This window comes from Drosophila simulans, chromosome 3L, assembly GCF_016746395.2.
Source record: "Drosophila simulans strain w501 chromosome 3L, Prin_Dsim_3.1, whole genome shotgun sequence".
NCBI lineage: Eukaryota > Metazoa > Arthropoda > Insecta > Diptera > Drosophilidae > Drosophila > Drosophila simulans.
The window spans coordinates 14,597,661-14,616,622 of NC_052522.2; the positions used below are offsets into that span (position 1 = coordinate 14,597,661).

Genomic DNA, 18,962 nt, shown 5'->3' on the forward strand with positions numbered 1-18,962 from the left:
CAGCAGCAACATCTCTTGTACAAAGTGCAGTAACAATAACGAGAACGCCAAACGAAAATGTCAAAAATATCAACAGCATAAACACACGTCACCAAACAGTGGGCGGAAAATTGGGGAGGGGAAAACGAGTTACACAAATAAAAAATATGTAGTAATGTTGGAAAAATTACCTTTTTTTATGACTATATATTATAAAAATATGTATTCTTTAGTTTTATTAAAATGCATCATCAAAGTATGTCAACATTTTATGTTTTGAAGATTATCGATATTTTACTTTGAGTATTCGACTGGAGGGCTCACTTTTTTCGAGTGTATGTGTGTGTGTGGCACAAAGCTTTTAAGTGCTGTCAGCACGGAAAAGAGCCAAAGTTGGTAACAGCAAAATGGCTGCCTGCTAACATCTTCAGTGACTGCAAACTGCAGCTCATTAGCACCTCGTGGTGCTCACACAGATACTCACGGATACTCACAGTGCACACCAACACTGCGGCACGCGAACTTGGCACTTTCGGTCGCGGTTGACTTTCCTCGATGGCGGCGACGCCTTCAGGCCTCACTTTTATCCTCATGCCAGGACTCAGTTTCGGATGCACCGCCTCCACTTTGGCATTACTGCCGCAAAACTCTTTGCACATTGGTGCGGAAATTTTGTTGCAATGAAGTTTAGCGCTGAGTGCATGTTGCTCTTGAGCAAAATTAATGTAATTGCTCTTTGAAATCAGGCTCGTCCTTTTTCCTTTCGCCGCTGTCGTCCTCAGGCACGTGCTAAAATTACCGCGATGGCTCATAATTAGATTTTCCATCTGCTGCTACCTTGTCTGATTATAACTAATTTATTTATGAGACTTTTTACAAAGGAATTAAGAAGATACGTAAACTATAGGTGTTTAGTTTCTTCGTATATGGAAATGATTCATTCGAATATTTTACAGGCAGAAAAATCCCATCCATTACTCCGTTTGTTATTCTTTTATATTTATTTCATTTGATTCCAAACTTACATTTTGCCAGTTCTTATAATCTCAATAAACTTTCCCCACATTGCCCAGAAAATAGTTTATCATCTTAGCTGTCTAAATCCTTAGTATCGCAGTTGATTTTCAATGGCGAAATTAGGCCAAAAAAGTTTTGAGCAAAACTAACACCGCATTGCGACCAAAAGGATGACCAGTCCAATTGAACCACTTAGAAGTTGCTGTTCTGCCACAAATGTCCGTAATAAAAGTTTTCGTTTTGTTCACATTTCTTTCTTGCTACTCTCCTTCCTGTTCTGCTGATGACCATAAACTTGCAACACTTTGGTAAAAGCCACACTCAGCTGGTCTCTGATATTTCCAAGTGATTAAGTCGTTTACAAACACAGATATGATGGGGCAAGAGGAGCAATATTTTTTATTGATATCCACAGTTGCTGTTGCTTGTGCAACCAATTTGGTGAGGAGAACAACAAAAGTGTTGAAACTGCCCCTAAAAAGCCAAAAAGTCAACATTCCCATGGGTAAATTTAATAGTACAACGGGGTATACGAGCTCTAAAGTGCCCCAAGCAGTTGTTTTACTTGGTATCTTTTTTATGATTTTTTTCTCTTTTTTTAGGTTCTTTAGGTTTTTGGGAAAAAGTTGACTTGGCTTAGATGAAGTTTTTGGTACTTTTCAGCAGGGTAGTTTCCCGGCAGGGTAGCTGGGTTTCAGGCTTTTGGGGTTTGTCGGAAAACTAGTAAATCTAATTTCTAACCACGCGCACACACACGCCAGCACCAATACACAGGCAGGCAGCCATGTAACTGCATCCGAGGTCCTTCGAGGATGTCTGAGCCAGTTCGTCAGCGTTCGTCAACTGCAGAAACTGCTCGGAGCGTCGGTTGTTGGCATTTTCTGAGCTTACTGACTTAGCCAACTTGTAGCTGTTGGCCTGGTAAGCACTTCAGTTAACCCAAACACCCGTCACACCCACACATACATATGTGTGTTCGTGGCTCGTTTGCTGCGGAGTTTTACTATGTTTTATTTGTTGCCAACTACTAGAAACAACGGGCAAAGCCAAAAGCAAAGGCAAAAGGCAAGTGCAACTGCGTTTGCCACTGCAGGTTGCAGATTGCTCTGCTATGCTCTTTACAACTTGCATCAAGTTGTTTTGGTGCTTTCTAGCTCTGTGGCAGCCACATGTTGAAAGTCTGAAGTGGCCACATCTTTGCCATCAGGAATGAACGCTGATACGCATATGGAAAATGCATTTGACCTGCACAAGGAATAAAGTTTGAAAATTCTATAAAAAAGTCTGAAAGTCCTTTGCCAGAATTAATTTGGTCACTTTGTAAAACCTGGTGTGAATATATAAAATTTGACACAAATAACCTTCTCAGTGCCAATGAAGTTTAAAGATGCTGCAGCTTTATGGTAATCCATTACAATATGTCAACGAGTTTGAATCGTTTAATGTTTTAAGCATTTTCAAGACATGCAAAATGACAAACATCCATCTTCTTATTACAAATGATATATTCATCGACTTTATACTAGTATAGGAATTTAAATAAGAAAGAAGGTATGTCGTGGTTTTTATAGAACCTTAGTATCTTCAAATAAAACAAGCTTTTGTTTGCAGGTGATTGAATATATTCTTTGTAATATTTTGTATAGTAAATGCTTTCATCTAAACTAATAATTAACTGTTTATAATTAAGTGTAATTAGGAAAAAAAGAACATTTAATTTATTGATTTACATAATAAAACGTATGAAACTTAAACCATCGACTTTAAAAATTCGTTGCTAAAAAATGAACCAGTTGCTTTGCAGTTTATAATTATGTATTTATTCGCAAGGAAGAATCCTATTGTACGCAACCAGCTTGCATAAATTCCCAGCTCCCCAGTGGCAGATGAGGACGTCTTTGGTTGCACATCCCTGGCTGCCATTGAAGTGCATCTGTCGCACATTTGTCCCGTTGCCTGCAATCACAGAACCCGAAAACGAATGCACCCACACCCATAACAGCGCACATTTGTTGTGTGTCCTTGTTGTTCGCCTGCGTGTATTGTGTGTGTGAGCATGTGTGTGCGTGGCAAAACAAAAATGCTGTGATGCTATGAGTGTAATGTGTGCATGTAGTGGTGTTGTGGAAATGACGGCAGCGGAAGTTAGCAGGCAAAGCGGCGGAAATGTAAAATCAATGTTGTTGCTGTCGCCGTAGAACTGTAGCTGGCAGTTCTTTGCTTCGGCTGAATATGGCTGAACATATAGTTGCATATAGTTGGGGGTTTTGGAGAAAATGCGGCATTGTTGTCGCTGCTCGAGGCTCGAGCTCGAGTCAGTGTGCTGTGCATTTCGATGCTCCTGATTGTTATGTCTGTTTGTGCCCTGCTATTGTTATTATTATTATTCTTATTATTATTATTGTGCATTTGCGCTTGAAGCGAATTATGTGTATGAAAAATGCATAAAAAGTTTTTGCTCCTTATCCATAGCGAAATGTGCAAACAAAATAAACAATCCGAAAAACAAACTTATGCACACCAACACACACATGTGCATGCAATTATGTCAGATTTACAAATACTCACATGCTTGCTTAGACACAAAAACCCCGCCATCCCCCTGACCCGACGACCATGTCTTTCCTCTTGGCATTTGCATATGTAAATATATATTTTAAAGTAAATCTTGCGTCTACCCCTTCTCAACTGCTTGTGCAGAATTATTTTTTATCATCGCTTGGTTTTTGTTTTGCGCCGGAATATTTGTTTAATGTGCCGCTTCTGTTATTGTTATGCTTGAGCATTTATTTCTGCTCTTTTTTCTGATATTTACCAATCTTATCGAGGGGTATTTCAAGAACGGTTGGGTATTTTTTATTTGTGTGAACCAATACTTGAGTATAGAATAAAAAATTCTGTTAAATTAAATAAGATTAAAACGTTCCTGCCTTTCAAAAGTAAATAATCAATATAACATCTTTATAAAAAGATATTCAAGAATATTTTATAAGCTCAATACTTTTCTCAGTTAAGCAGTCTTGACACACAGATCAGCTTTGGTATATAATAGTATTAAGTTTGTACTAAGCTCTTTAGCAACAATTATACGTTGCCCAGCAACAAATGAAAGCTTACACCTACGTAAACTAAAATAGGGCATTTCTCAGTCGAGCAACAAATGGAAACCACACTTTGCCATTTTGCGGCTCTCATTGTTATTGTTCATTATGTTTTGGTCCTTTGTTGTAACATGTTTTGCTTATTCGCTGCTTACAAACCTGCGATTTTCCCAGCATCTGTGCATCCCCATCGTTTTTATGCCTCTTTGGGGAGATTTTTACATTGAGGTGTGTTGATTTTGTTTTAATGCTAAAAACAAATTTTGCTTTTTTCCCTTTTGTTCCGGCTTAATGCCACAAGCCGATTTCGGTGGTCGGCTCTGGCATTTGCATTTGTTGGGGTTTTTCTTGCTGTTCTGCGTATTAATTTTAATTACAAAATTCGACTGGGGCTTCCTGAATAATTTAACACTTTCTTGTACATTTTTGCGCATAATGTACATAATAGCCAGAGCCTACTCAAATTCGTGGAATTAACTCTTTAATCAAGGTGTGTTCTCGCTGTAAACCAACATTTCCATTTAGGCTCTAGCTGAACTGGACCCTAACAAAAGACAAACAAAAGTTGTGCCTTTCTGTTTTTAGTTGGGCTTTTGTCGCCTTATCGCCCGGCCTAAAAGTTTTGCACAACTTGTGCTCTCACGGCGTATGAGAAATTTTTTTGTTTGATTATCATATTTCTCACTCAGAGTGGAAGCCGGAAAAGCCAAACAAAAGGCCTAAACACACTTTTAACTTCCCTTCGCACGGCAAATGAATAGAAAAAGGTTGACAATGTTCTTCTTCTCTGCTGTTTATTTTTTACACTCAAGTTCAAGTTTTCCGGGCAAGAGCAAGAACAGAAATATGCACAGCTATGAACATTAGTTTCAATTTGGAAAAGAAAATGTGTGTGTGTGTTTGCTTGGGTATGTTCTGTAGGTCTTTTTGGCTTACCTTGCAGCCTCGACTTTTCACCTTGCCCGACCCTCCTCGATTTGCGTTAGTGTGTGCGTTTTCAAGAGGTTGTCGCAACTGGAAAGTATGCAACACTTTTACTTTTTGCCCCGCACTCCACTGCGTGGGAAAACAAGAAATGAACAAAAGCTGCTTAAAAACACCAAACCATAACAATGTAAAGTGTTATAGGAGCTGTCGAAAATATTTTACACCTTTTGCACTGTGACTCACAATCTATGGGTTGTTGTTTTCGAGGGATGCGGACCTTATCTGGGACCTTACCTGAAAAATATACCGCCGAAGCACAAGCAACAAGGTAAACATTTTGCGGTAATTAAGAAAAATTACCTTGCCCGGCAGTGGGGAAAAAAATCGAGAAAAAAAAAACGGAAAACCAAAAAAGAAAAACAAGAAAAGCACAACAACAAAGCCCATAAAGTAGTCCTGGCCAAAAGCCGTACGCACACACACAGAGACAGACAAAGTTGGCCAGAACGAAAAGACAGTTGGAGCGTCAGCTGTGGGAAACCCTCGTTCAGTTTTCCCCCTTCAGCTCCCTCACCATTCCATTGCTCAGCTCACCTCAGCCACCCTCGCATTTTCACCCCTGTTCTTCGGGTCTTTCACCATTTTCTAGTGGCTGCGACTTTTTGGTGTTAACTTTAAATTAGCAGCAAAGTGGAAAGTGTTGTCGGTTGGCTTTTAAAATGTTTTGCGGTGTATTTTATTTATCATGAAGTAGATCTGGTGTGGCAATTGCCAGCCCCGCCCCTTTTGGCCGCTGCCCACCTTGTCTCGGCTGTCATTTGTCTGTCTTGGCCATGTTATAAAATAATGTGTAAATGTCCCTTGCCTTTTTTTCCCATTTATCCCGCCACTCTTCGTTTTTGTTTCTCGTTCTTTTTTTTTTTTGTTTAATTTACTTAATGTCCTGCCTGGGCCCTTTTATGATGCTTCTTGGGGACTATTTTCCGCTTCTTTTTTTGTCTTTTGCTGTTCATCTCAATTTTTTTGTTGTTGTTTGGGGCTCATTTACCTTGAGAGTTGGCCCCGGTTTTATCATTAATGTGTGTGCCCAGTTCCTTAATTAGTGACGGGCACCGTCAAAAATATCGAGTGATAAAAAATAGAAAAAACAAAATGCGGTGTGGTATGCTAATTTATGCACTTGATAAGATTTTCCAAGGGGAATGGACCCACAAGGAAAATGGGCGGAGAGCGAAAATGAGTGCCTAGATCAGAAAGTTTTTATACCTCAATTAATTGTTGGCAAACCATTTGAAAAAATCGTAAAAAAACAAAATTTTAATAGTTCTTAATGATTTACTATTAATTGTTTGGCTTTCAAAATCTCATTAACAGTGGTTTTGATAAATTGCCAAGAATGTAGAGTAGTAGGAGCTTTTTCTCTTATTAAATCGCATTTACCCTTAATTTCCGTGAAATAAAATTAACTGACAGCTTACACATACCACTTGAGAATTAAATTCAGAACTTGAATTTCGGTTGTGCTCTTGTCACATTGTCTTCCAGGGAAATTTAATTAAGGGGAGCGCAACTAAGCGCTCCACTTTACCGCTCGAGTCAAAAACGTATACGTCATTTCATTAACAATTATGACCCGAGCATTAGGGTTGTGCATCTTACATCATAACCCATGGTATCAGATGGGAGGAGGTTGAGAGATTGGATTGATGTGTGCCACTTGACATGCCAAGAAGTTGAGGGAGCAACACATATAACTTGGATGGAAGACATCGTAAAAAAAGATTCGAGGCGCTTACCGCTCATTTTTGGGGTGGCGCGCCAGCTAACTGTCTGTGGCAGCTCCTTCGCTGCTGTGCTAATAAAATCAAAACTGATTACCACATCATCTTCAACGAGCTGAGCGGAACAGAGCACCCAGCACGGAGCACAACACAGCGTAACGCTTCGAATCGAAGCATGCATATCATATTACTCATACGCCACGTTATACAATTTACTTACAACGTCAACGAGCAGAACGTTGACAGCGCACCAAGACGGGACAAGACGAGATGAGATGAAATGGGAAGCGAGGAGGTTTGGTAGTTGTGGCCCAGATGAAGACAAATAGATGGCAACATCATGGAGGACATACATACAAGCACACGCTTACACTAAAGGCAAAGCTAACCTGAAATGGTGTTAAAAAATTGCAACTTGAAATACATAATATTTGAATAAACTGTAAAAGCCGGAAGAGCCATTTGCATGCTGTGCAATAAATTAACATTAAGCCGGAAGTATAAATCATATTTAATAAGGCAAATGATTGTACTAAAGAGAACTGCAATTATTTTTCTAATTTTTTAATTAATTTTATAAATACCTAGATATATTATAATTATTATATTTAAATTATGAAAGCAGAAAAAGTTCACTTAGTATTAACATTTATTGTCAGAATCCTCTCAAATATTTTTAAATGTAATTTATTGCTAACATATTTTATTTGGGATCCAGAATGTAATATTTTCCGTGTATCCTGGCATACACGTACGTGTGTGTCTGTGCACAGGATGTGCGTGCCTGGATGAGTGCGCAAAAATGGCAGCGGCAACGGCAAAGAGCAAAAGCCAAGGGGCCAAGAGCAAAAACAATTAATTGAGTGGGTGGCAAGTGACACCAGAGTGCAGCGAAAGATAAATCGTTTTGCAATAGCGCTATAATTTAATCAAATTTGTCACTTTGCAATTGAGCAACTCGCGAGTTGCACGCCAGACGACTGCAGTTGCTCCAGTCTGTTGGAATTTATGAATGGCATTTGAGGGGCGCATCTAGACAAAGGTACTTCCACCTCTGCACAGGTAACTCAATCTTCGCAACGTGGAAGGAGGCAAGTGCGTGCTCGGGCATCGCGTTCGCACTTTGTAAATTCAATTTGAAATGCGCTTGATGCGCACAAAGGCAGGTACAAGCCCACCTTGTACACCTTATGCTCGCGTTGGTATAAATACCCCCACCACCCACTTCGCACCACTCTGATAACATACAAGTGCCGCCCACTCGGAAAAGGGTGGTCTTTTTCAGTGTCGCTGATGGCCAAACAAATGCCAGCCAGCTAAGCGGTTTGTCAGCGCAATGGGGGTCAGAAAATGTGTGGGGTTGGGTGATAAACGTCATTGATGACGACCCAGCCAGCAGCAGGTGACCCCTAACCCCTGCCACCTACCCCTCTCCGCTTACCCCAGCCAACCCTTCGGCGATTAGGTGAATCGATTAACCGTTCTCGTAATTGAATACAAGCGCAGCAGCCACACGCACTTCTTTTGCTGCAGTGTACGCAATTTGTTGTTGCCATTACCCGTGGAATGGTCGCTAAAACTGCCAACAAATTCTCAGTTACGCTCTCACGTACAGGGCACTCACACAGCTGCAAGAGCAAACACACACACACACATACGCACAGGTACAATCAGCTCGAGCACCTTTCACAGAATGCACGAACCAATTTCAACAAATCTAGATCCCCTCAACACTGAGAAAAAGAATAAAAGGGCTGATATTTTCTAAAGAGCTAAGTGCACTTAGAACTTGACCAGAAAATATAAGGTTAAGGTTTTAGTTTAAAGTTTTATCAATAGGCATATATATATTTAGCTGGGTAAAGCTGCATCTTAAATTGTACAAACTTACAATTTTCTCGTTAATTTTTTATATTTTTTAAAATTTGTATATTAATATTGTAATTATAACATCACATTGCCTATGCTTTATTAACGTTTATGGAATTTTTAACAGAAAAATACATTTCTTTTCATTGTGTAGACTAGCGCTGCAATGTTAAACATTTTATCAACGCAGAAAAAAAAAGGTAGAGCAAAAAAACTCGTTCGAATTTTTAAACAAAAATCCAAAAACGTTGGCCATAAGCGAACAGGTAACCAAACCAGGCATCCAGCCTGCGGGAAAACTGCGAGGTAAAAGTGGCGTGGGGCGATTCCAGTTTCGAGAGGGGTTGTGAATGTTATTTTTCAAACATCAAATGTTCTGGCAACGTTGACGTCAACACGGGATCCAAGGCAAAAGTGACGCTGCTTTCAGCTGTTTGTGCTCGCTTCCTTCCTCTTGTCCAACGTTTCCCAATTGGCTGCATTTCCCAGGTCAGGCATCTGCCACGCCCTCCACTGCCAACGCCCTCGCTTTTACCGACCCCATCATAGTTGCCACTGGCATTTCGCCTCACCTGGCCATTTATTGCAATATCAAAATGTTTCCTTTCCGGCGATGAAAATGATTGAAAAATATTCTCTGTTCCATGGCTTCGCTCTTTAAAGTTTTGCAGAAAAATGTTGTTTGATTTGCGCATTACAGCTGATTCGCAAAATTTAGTAAACGTTTTTTCCTTTGTCTTCTGTTTTGCAGGTTATCCTACAAGGAATAATGCTCAGGCTTTTGCTGGTTCACATAATTACGATATGTGTGCTAATAACAATTGTTAAGTGTGGTGTGCCAATTGGTAAGTAGTATTATTTAATGAATGTTTAGAACTTATATTTAATATACATGTGGACATTTTTTGAATTCAAGGAACCGGCGGACCGTCAATTATTTTGGAGAGCAAAGATGCTTTATTAACCTGCGTAGTCTCAGATAACTCCTCGAACAACACAGTAATATGGAAGAAGGGTGACGAGATCCTGACCGCCGGCACAGTGCGGGTAACCAAGGATCATCGTGTGCGAATCCTGCACGATGAGAGTATGTTATATGTTTTATAAAAGATAGTGTGGATTATAACCAAATTGTGGTCTTTTTTGATTAGATCCCAAGGGGAAGAACCTGGAAACGGGGGGAGAGGTTTGGGTGCTTTTGATTAAGACTCTTAAACCCAACGATTCGGGGGCGTATATTTGCGAGCTTAACTCGGATCCCGTTCTCCGCAGCATCCACATCCTGACAGGTGAGTACCAACAAGCATTCGATACACTTGACAACAAAAAGCGTTTTAGCTAGATTTGTATTTGAATAACCCTTAGGCACTTATATACTGAAAGCATACGATTTATATTAACTTTGGTTAGTGAGATATGAAACGAATATTAAATTTTAAAAGGTATTACTTTTTTTTTTAATTTTCATCCCTTATCACTTAAAGATCGGCCATTATTCCGTTATATCCATTTAAATACCTTAAGAAATTGGTATACATTCATTGGTAAACATCAAATGATAGGATATTTTATTTATTTAATGGATTAAATTTTTCCCTGTACTCAAACTTAATTTCACGCCTTAACCCCTGACAGTTAAGGAGCTTCATTCGTCGACGGGCGGTCCGGGAAATTCCACGGACACCTCAACCTCGGAGTCGAGTGATGTGTTCCTGCTGCCGCCACCGTTGGACGCGCAGGATAATCGCAGCTTTTGGAGGCCCAGTCAAGTGCCACCGCTGGTGACCCACGACTTCACGGAGTGCTGCGAACGGGCCAACGTGTCCACGCAATGCATGGGCTTCTGCAACGTGCATAACATCCTCGACGGCACCACTGGCATCGATCCGGAGGCCTGCGAACGGGACTTCCCCGGCATTGTTCGCTGCATGGCGGATGGCCGCAACCATGTGCCCTGCTGCGTGGACAAGCAGATTCCGGACTTGTGCCAGGACATGTGCCGCGGCGAGTACACTCCCTTCACGGACAAGTTGAAGACCCGTGTATCCTGCGTTCAGCACACACTGAGTGGGCTGCAGTGCATCCTGAAGGGTGTGCAGTTGATACCAAGTTCGCCGACCTTCGTGACGATCGAAAATGTCAGCGAAACGAGTGTGACCATCGGCTGGACTGCACCGGATAAACTGGCTGATCGCGTTTCAGGTTATACCATCAATCTGACCACTTTGCACAGCTTCGATGAGGATGAGTTGAGTGGCGAGATTGTCCACCGAACGGCGTCTGATTCTCCAGAATCGATTAGTCTCTATTCGGTGCCCACGAATCAGACCCAGTTGACGCTCAGCAATCTAAGTCCGCTGACCATGTACGCCGTAATTGTCACGGCCACCAACGAATTTGGATCGAGTTTGCCCACCGAGCGGCTGAGATTTTTCACCCACACCAGTGCCTCGGCGGCGGAATCGAAAGCCGGGACCACGGACAAACAGGCAATGCCCCAACTTCCGGATACCCGACAATGTTGCGAGGACAATGGGATGACACATCGCATGTGTCTGGACAAAATGTGTGATCCGCAGAAGACCGATCAGGCCAACTTGCCCGATTTCATGGTGTGCGCTCCCTGGTCAAATATCACCTTTAATTGTTTGGCCAACAATATTGATCATACGCCGTGTTGTCGCGCCAGGGGAATCCCATCGGCTTGCTTTCCGCTGTGTGCTGGCAAGCTGACTTCACTCGACTTTAGTTTATTCAAGTAAGTAGATAATTTTTTATAACTATATTTTTGAATTAAATAAAACTAAGATGATTGGTGCTTAAAATGTAACGTAAGGATTTAGCAAGCAAATAATGTTATTGCCTCATCAGTAATGAGCAACTATTATGTTCATTGAGCCCATTGCGCCTATTTCTCCCAGAAATTCCTTTTTCCAATTTGCCATTATTTCATATATCTTCCTTTGTATTGGTACTTCTCATAAGGACTCTCAAATTTGAATAGATAATCATCAATGAGCTTCTCATTTCGCAGTTAATTGCTTAGCAAGCCCATCCTTCCCCATCATCCATGTTTAGGAAACCCATAGGCCGTTAAGCCCTAATAACAATCCCATTCCTATGCCTATGCCCATGCCCATGCCTATGCCTATACCCATTCCAATTTTTTTTTCTTTTCCACAATTCCGCACCCTTATCCTTATCCAGCGCCCAAACACAATGCTACTTGCTAATGACTCCGTAGGATGAGTTTTTATGCCGAATGCCAATTACGGAGCTCTGCTCCTCTCCGCTCTCTGGTTATTTGCAGATGCCTGCGCTTCATGTCCGAGTACAACAGCTGTCTGTTCCAGGGCTACGGCGTACTGGCCGATCCGCCGTCAAAACTCCGGACGGTGGCCAAGACGGACAGCTTCGTGATTCTGGACTGGAACAAGCCGAAGCGCCTGGCCGACACCGTCAGCACATATCACGTCAAGTTCCGACGTCTAGGAGTGGGTGATGACTATCTGACCGTGGAGAAGGTATTATTACACTGAGAATATTGGGAAAAAATTCGTGCTAATATCAAGAAGTTTAAAAGAGCATATATACATTATACCTAAATAAATAAATGACTTTAAATAAGTATTGAAATAGAAACAGTAGTATTTTAAAGGAATTTGGAAAGGAATACTCGTAAAGCATACGAGTAAATCAACTTAAAATAATTAACAGACAATTCAAATGGTCAGACAATTTCAAATTATATAAAAGGTTAAGTGGCAATAGAAACTATTGAATTTGTATCTACGGAACACGAGTTTTATGCTCTTTATAGTTGCTTATAGATACATAAAGTTCTTGATGTTAGAAATTGATTTTTCCACAAGTGCAGACAATCTGCCGCCGCGGGCAACCATTCCCTAAATGGTTTGGCTAATTCATTAAGCTTTGCAGCGCCAACCGCCGCTGATTCTCGAGGGCCTGGAGTCGGACATCTACTACGAGTTCTACGTAGTCTCGATAAACGCGTACGGCAAGAGCGAGCCATCCCCCCGCCTGATCACCCGGACTCTGCCGGCGGAGCCTGTCCAGCAGACAGCCGCCAGATACAACATGACGACCTGCTGCCAGGCCTCCGGACTGCTGCCCCAGTGTGCTCCCCTCTGCTCCTACAACATTCGACTGTCCGATATCGAGCGACTGGGTCCGGCTTGTCGAGCCCAAATGCGTAAGTAACAGATGGATTTTCGGGGGTTTTCCCCGAACCGCATGATATCGCTCCCTTGGAAAACACTAATTAGCGAGTGGATAGACCAGTCATTGTCCTGTGGACTGTTGTTAATTTAACGAGCTCATTTTGCATTTTTAGTTTCGTATGGCGATGCAATTTGGAATATTAAGTGACGCGCTTGGCCATTTGGGCATCATGAATTTTTGCACTTATGCAAATCAATTTTAAGTTAATTAGACGCATAGAAGCCCCGAAAATGGCCAACAGGGATGTTTGATGTTACTAAATACACGTAATTTTGCGAAATTGTTATATCATTGAAAACTGTTTGGCAGGAGATTGCCAGTGTTTGCCTGGGCTTATGTAATTTTAGAAGAGATACTCTCATTGTTTGGCCTCGTTTCAGTCAGAGTAAACAATGCTTTCTATAACAGATACAAGAGCCCCCTTGGTTTCCCATAACATTTAATGGTTGGGTCTTATAACTAGATACTCTTGCCTTCTCGAATAGCTAAGAGTTGATTATTTAATTATACAAAATGTTAACACCCAACAACACCTAATGTTTTTATAAAAGAAGATAGGTGGCTTATAAAGGTTTAAAACCGTTTAAAAAGCCCTAATAAATAAGTAGTGTGGAGTATTGATTTATCCAGCAATATAAAAAATATTGTTTTTAATCTTTCGGCATAGGTCTTACTTAATAAAAATAAGTCTATGTCAACATTTTCTAGAAATTGTTACATTATAATACGCTTTATCAACGAAAGCGCTTTAAATAAAATACAAATATTGATTTACGGGCAATCAGAGCTCAGCCAAAATTTCGAAATTCCTTGAATTTGTACATTATCTTTCTTTTGTGTTTGCTCAGAAACACTCAGTGCCAAAAATATTCCCGTCATTCTCAATCAAATAAATTGAATCTGCTCCAATGCCACCGATGAGTGGGCAGAATTGTGCCCCAATTTACCCGTCACCTAGTCAATGATAGGAAATCTTTCGGTTAATTTCCTGTAAATTGCTGCCAAGTTGCCGACTCACGGACTCGGATCCTTTAAATTATCATCTCAACCGAAGTGGCAAACGGGGCAGAATTGATGAGTTCATGTCACAAATTGTTCCATAACATAGCACAATGAGCCGTATCGCTGGCCGGGGAAGTTTATGCAAATGATGCCACAATATTAACCCATCTGGCACTCTAATCCTTAGCAATCCTGGCCCGTTGTGCAGCCGGAGGACGTGATCATAGTCCGTGCTGCAGTCGCCGTGGAGTCATTAACGCCTGCATGCCCCTCTGTCGTGGCGTCATGCCGCTCGCACTGACCACCAAATCGTCATCAGCATCGGCAGCTGCAGCTGCAACATCATCATCATCTGCAGCAGCAACATCTGCATCTGCCACCGGTAACAGCAATGCGGCAGGAGCAACATCATCATCATCGTCTGCCTCATCGGGAACATCAAGCAATGTGCCCGATTGTTTATCATATGCCGGCAACATTCTACAGTGTTTCGAGGAAGGTGAGTAGTAACCATGGCAGTGCTCCCTGCCTTCCGTCCACATCCTGGTCTTTGTCTGTTGGAGCTGAGTGCCTAGTGCTGAGATTGGATAGCGAACTGTGACTGTCAGTGAATGCAATCAGCTCATTTGAAATTATTCCGTGCAACGTACAGTTAATTAGGCAAGATGCATGCGAATCACAAAAAAACATAGAACTGAGCTATATTCTTTGGATTTAAAAAAAAAAATAAAAATTTAGAAACCCAACAAATCACATTAAACGATAATATCAAATTGATTTTAATTTGTTTTGATTGGTTTTTGAGCAACCATCAAGTATATTATGTAATGAAAGAACTATATGACTTTTAAGGATGGTTTAGCGATGTTAAGCTTAATTTGTTCTCATTAAATGAGTGCCCTTAGTCACAGGTCACAGCTAACCAGCCCGGCAGGCAGATAAACTGCACCACTGGCCACGCCCTGTGGTGAATCCATCGGTGGGTCTTCTCTGTGGATGGGATGCCGCTGGCCTTGCTGGGCTTGTGTTTGCAGCTAATTCTGCTTGTTTAATGGCGTGTCTGTGCACGTCGAGTATACGCACTGTTGCACGCCATTGTGCGCTAAATTATTTGGTCAATGCTTTGGGGCAACCGACCACAGCCCGTCAGACAAAACCAATATTGGCCAATTAAAGTTGCATTATAAAACAAAACAATGCCGTTTGCTCACTCCACTATCCCACTATTGGTCTATTCAGGCACACAGAATATCCCAGGACCACCGGAAGATGTGCATGCGACATTCGTGAATCAGAGCAGCGTCAGTTTGGTCTGGACGCAGCCTGATGTGGATAATAGCAATAGTAGCAGCAGTGGCAACGCATCGCCAGGTGACATGATAACCGGCGATGAACTGGCAGCTGGTGCCGTGGATCCTGCTAACGCTGGAAAGGATGTGCCGACTGCTGGCGACGCCACAAGTGGGACAACTGGAACGGAGGATATTGAATTCATCGTACAATATGGCAAAGTCAATAACATGACCATGTACGAGACAGTTGCCAAATTGGAAAATGTGAGTATATATCGGTTTTGGACAATGGAACGTCTCGTTCTGCACAAACTTTTCCAGTGCAGAACTATTCCTCCACTTTGCTTTCCCTGTTCGCCGCACCTGTGAGTTGGCTCGGAAAAGTTTTTTTTTCCTTTTTTTTATTTTTTGTTGGACAGGCTCAGAGATTCACACACACAATGGGGCACTTCATTTGCATTGGGGCCTGCGGGCGGTCGCCTTATTACGATTTGCCTTTTGGGCCAAAATGCTGACATTATATATATTCGAGTGCCAATGGAATTGAAAAGAGCTTACAAATTGCCTTGTCTGTGCGCCGGAGGCCGGGGAGTCAGGACAATAACCGTTTCAACAACTTTCCGACCGGGGAGAACTTAAATTGCCAGCAGAGTTAATGAAGAAGTTCGGGGACAGGAAATTGCTTCCATAACAAGCAGTCATATAAGCATATATTGTGGCCGTTTGGGCATACATGGTGTATGAGCAACGTGAGAGGCTATACTAATTGTTCAATTAAGACGTCAGGTGGAAATTGTCTATCTGGATTCTATTGTTTAATTGAATGTTGGAGCACCTGAACTCTATTCAAATACCTTTTAAATTATTGCATTTATTAAAGTTGTGTAATAGATATTATTTAAATCACTTTTAGAGCAGACATATCTAAAAAATAGAAAATGAAATCTTACCCCAGGCCGTGATAAAAATTACCAAACACATGGCGGATGAGTAATATTCGCAGTTAAGCCAATTATTCAATTATTTATTTAAATCCTTGGCCATCGGCTAAATCTCACTAAATGCATATATCGATGGCCATTGTTTATCCATTGAATCGACTGAAATCAATTGGATTTTTCCCGACTCTCCCAACGAATTTCAAGTGCATTCCTCTCTAGCCAAAATATTCAGCTTAAATTTAGTTCTATATGTATATAATATTATATATATATAGATATAAACTGGCAAATAGTTCTGGTTGGCCGCCGCCGCCGCTAATCCAATTCAGTATAATAATCTTTGAACTCTGTCCAAAAAGCATCGATTGAAGGGTGAGATGGCCAGGTTTAGATGTACGTAGAGCAATGGCAAAAGTTTTTGACGCCTTTTCAACAGGGGGGCGGGGCTGGGGGACTTATGACCGCCATATGCACTGGCAACGTGCAAAACGTGACTATAAACTGGTAAAAATTGCAGCCGATCCACTAAAAAATACAAAAATAGATGAAGAAAAATCCCAAAAAAGAGTAACCAAAACCAGACAACGGACCAAAGTTGGCTCTGGCTTTGCCATTGGCACTGTTGTAATTTTCTATGTTGTTGCAATTTGTTGTTGTTTTAGTCATTTTGTTGTTGCAATTGTTGTTGCTTTTGCTATTTTGTTGCATTTGTTGTTGTAGTTATTGGCCGTTGTTGTCACACATCAACGCGCTTTGCTGGCAGCTGGGCCTGGTTGATGTTGCTGCTGCGATGTTGTTGCTGCTGCACTGTTGTTGCTGCTGCTGCAGCATCAGCCATGGCCATCAACAGAGTTATTGGCCTCGAAAAACTCGCAAATGCTAAAAAATACAGCAATACGGCAACAACAAAAGAAGCCTGGCCAGAGTTTGTCGCGTGTTGATGCGCACAGAAATGTATTTAAAGTGAGGTCGATGTTGCCGTTCTTGCTGTTGTTGCTGCTGGCATTGCTGCTACTGTTGCTGCTGCTGCTGCTGGGGGCATTGCAACCTGTCGTCGACGACCTGCCAATGATGCTCCAGCTTCGGCAGCTTCATGGGAGGTGTAGTCGTGAGATACGCTTAGGGAGTCCAATTGGTACTAGAAGAAAACAGGTTTGGTATCCAAAAAATGCTAAAATGCTTAGCAGTAGCAGTAGATTATTCAATTAACTGATTTATTTAAGAACTTTCAAAACAACATAAAAATATTTTGTATCATCATCACCTGAGCAACCCGTCAAAGTTTATCTTAAAATGTATAAACATTGTGTTAACTTAATTTCTATTTATTTTGTCATTTTTTTGTATTGATGTATTATGCTATGGGATTCATTGCTTATTTTTCTCTTCAAGATTCATTGCCAATCGTTTGATTAAATATGAATGATTGATCATGAGGTGTGGGAATCACAGTTTCTATTGACAGCTGAAAAAATGAAAAAAAAATCCCCTTAGCAAGCGTGACAGAATCTTTCGTCACGTGAGCAACTCTACACCAGAAAACCAATCGATATGGAAGATACTGTGCGGTGTCAGCTTTGGTTCGATTTTTTTTCTTATACTCTGAGCTGTTTTTTGTTGATTGTGTTGTGGAAAATTCATTCGCCCTGTTGGCTGCTTACTTTTTCGTTTTCCCTCCACTTTTTTTCTTTTTTTTTTAGTTTTTTGTTTTATTTTTGCTTGCTTTGGTCAGCAGTGCACGCAGCTGTTGCGGTGATGCTGTTGCTGTTGGCTTAACTTGGGGCTGGCTTCGGCTTGGCTTAAATGCTTTTCAGTTTTGCCGTTTTTGCGGTGCCCCCTCCACCATCAGCATCACCATCGCATCGCCGTTGGTGTCAAATGGTTTAAACGCGCCTCGCGACCCCTTTTGAATGGGTTATTGTATCGCATGTATATCTATAAGTTCGTGGCTATCGGGGGAAACTGTACCCCAGCAGCAGGCTGCAATGCGTTGACTCAGTGTGACACTTTTATGGACAAACTTAATTGCTTTTGGACGTGTCAGAAATATGTAGAGAATGGGTACAAAGTAAAACCTCATTGGGCGACAAACCGCTGGGCCAAGACGACTAATGGCTGGCGGAAAAGTTGCGCTCAAACTAGCAATCGCAATTCCACCATTTCGATATTTAAAGGTAATTTCGCTGGCAGCCCGCTGTGTTTTTGCAACCCTTCCTGATTGAATCAGTGCCAATAATTTGGCAATTTCTATTCGTCGCCAATGCACGGCCGGCATTGTGTCACCAGCAGCATCAGCAACAAACAGTCCCACAAAAACATTATTCGAATCTACAGGATATTACATACCATCAGGACGAGGGATGGCGGCGGTGTGGGGAATGGGAATGGGGGGGATTTCGGGAAAACGGAAATAAAAGGTTTTCCTCCACAGTCGCTGCTTTTCAAATGATTCCTCGGTTGACGCTGGCCGAAAACGAACGTAACTTTTGTGATGATTTTTAGTGCCGCCGCTCTGCGTTAGTTGGAGTCGGACTTTTATTCCTATTTGTGTTTGTGTTTGCCAAACACACGACTATAAAAAACTTTTTAATATAGCCAGCAACACTGAAAAGTAAGGAAAATAAAAAAACGTTGGGAAGGGACTGACCACGATGCCAGAAATTAGACACATTAAATATTCTGATACAGCTGTGAAGGAGCCAAAGGGGTTTGGGCCACGGCGATTATGTGCTTTGTCACTGCAGTCGACTTCGGGCCAAGACAACTGGTAAATGAGCGACGAGGGACCTAGTTTTATGGCCGGAATGTGAC

The 18,962-nt window shown here is 41.5% G+C and overlaps 1 protein-coding gene across 2 annotated transcripts in view; it reads left to right on the plus strand.

The window, feature by feature from the left end:
* The window catches only part of LOC6738076 (Ig-like and fibronectin type-III domain-containing protein 2), a 69,313-nt gene that overhangs the window by 42,582 nt on the left and 7,769 nt on the right, over positions 1 to 18,962 (plus strand). Inside the window, exons 3-11 of one of the 2 annotated variants that reach the window (XM_044923121.1) lie at positions 9,426 to 9,519; positions 9,591 to 9,761; positions 9,826 to 9,963; positions 10,310 to 11,432; positions 11,985 to 12,198; positions 12,614 to 12,887; positions 14,106 to 14,270; positions 14,325 to 14,417; positions 15,158 to 15,474. In XM_044923121.1, the coding sequence (XP_044779056.1) occupies positions 9,444 to 9,519; positions 9,591 to 9,761; positions 9,826 to 9,963; positions 10,310 to 11,432; positions 11,985 to 12,198; positions 12,614 to 12,887; positions 14,106 to 14,270; positions 14,325 to 14,417; positions 15,158 to 15,474 (2,571 nt within the window). In that variant the 5' untranslated portion in view covers positions 9,426 to 9,443. Of the gene's footprint in view, positions 1 to 9,425; positions 9,520 to 9,590; positions 9,762 to 9,825; positions 9,964 to 10,309; positions 11,433 to 11,984; positions 12,199 to 12,613; positions 12,888 to 14,105; positions 14,418 to 15,157; positions 15,475 to 18,962 lie in introns of both variants that reach the window. The other variant, XM_016171496.3, reaches the window with a different exon arrangement.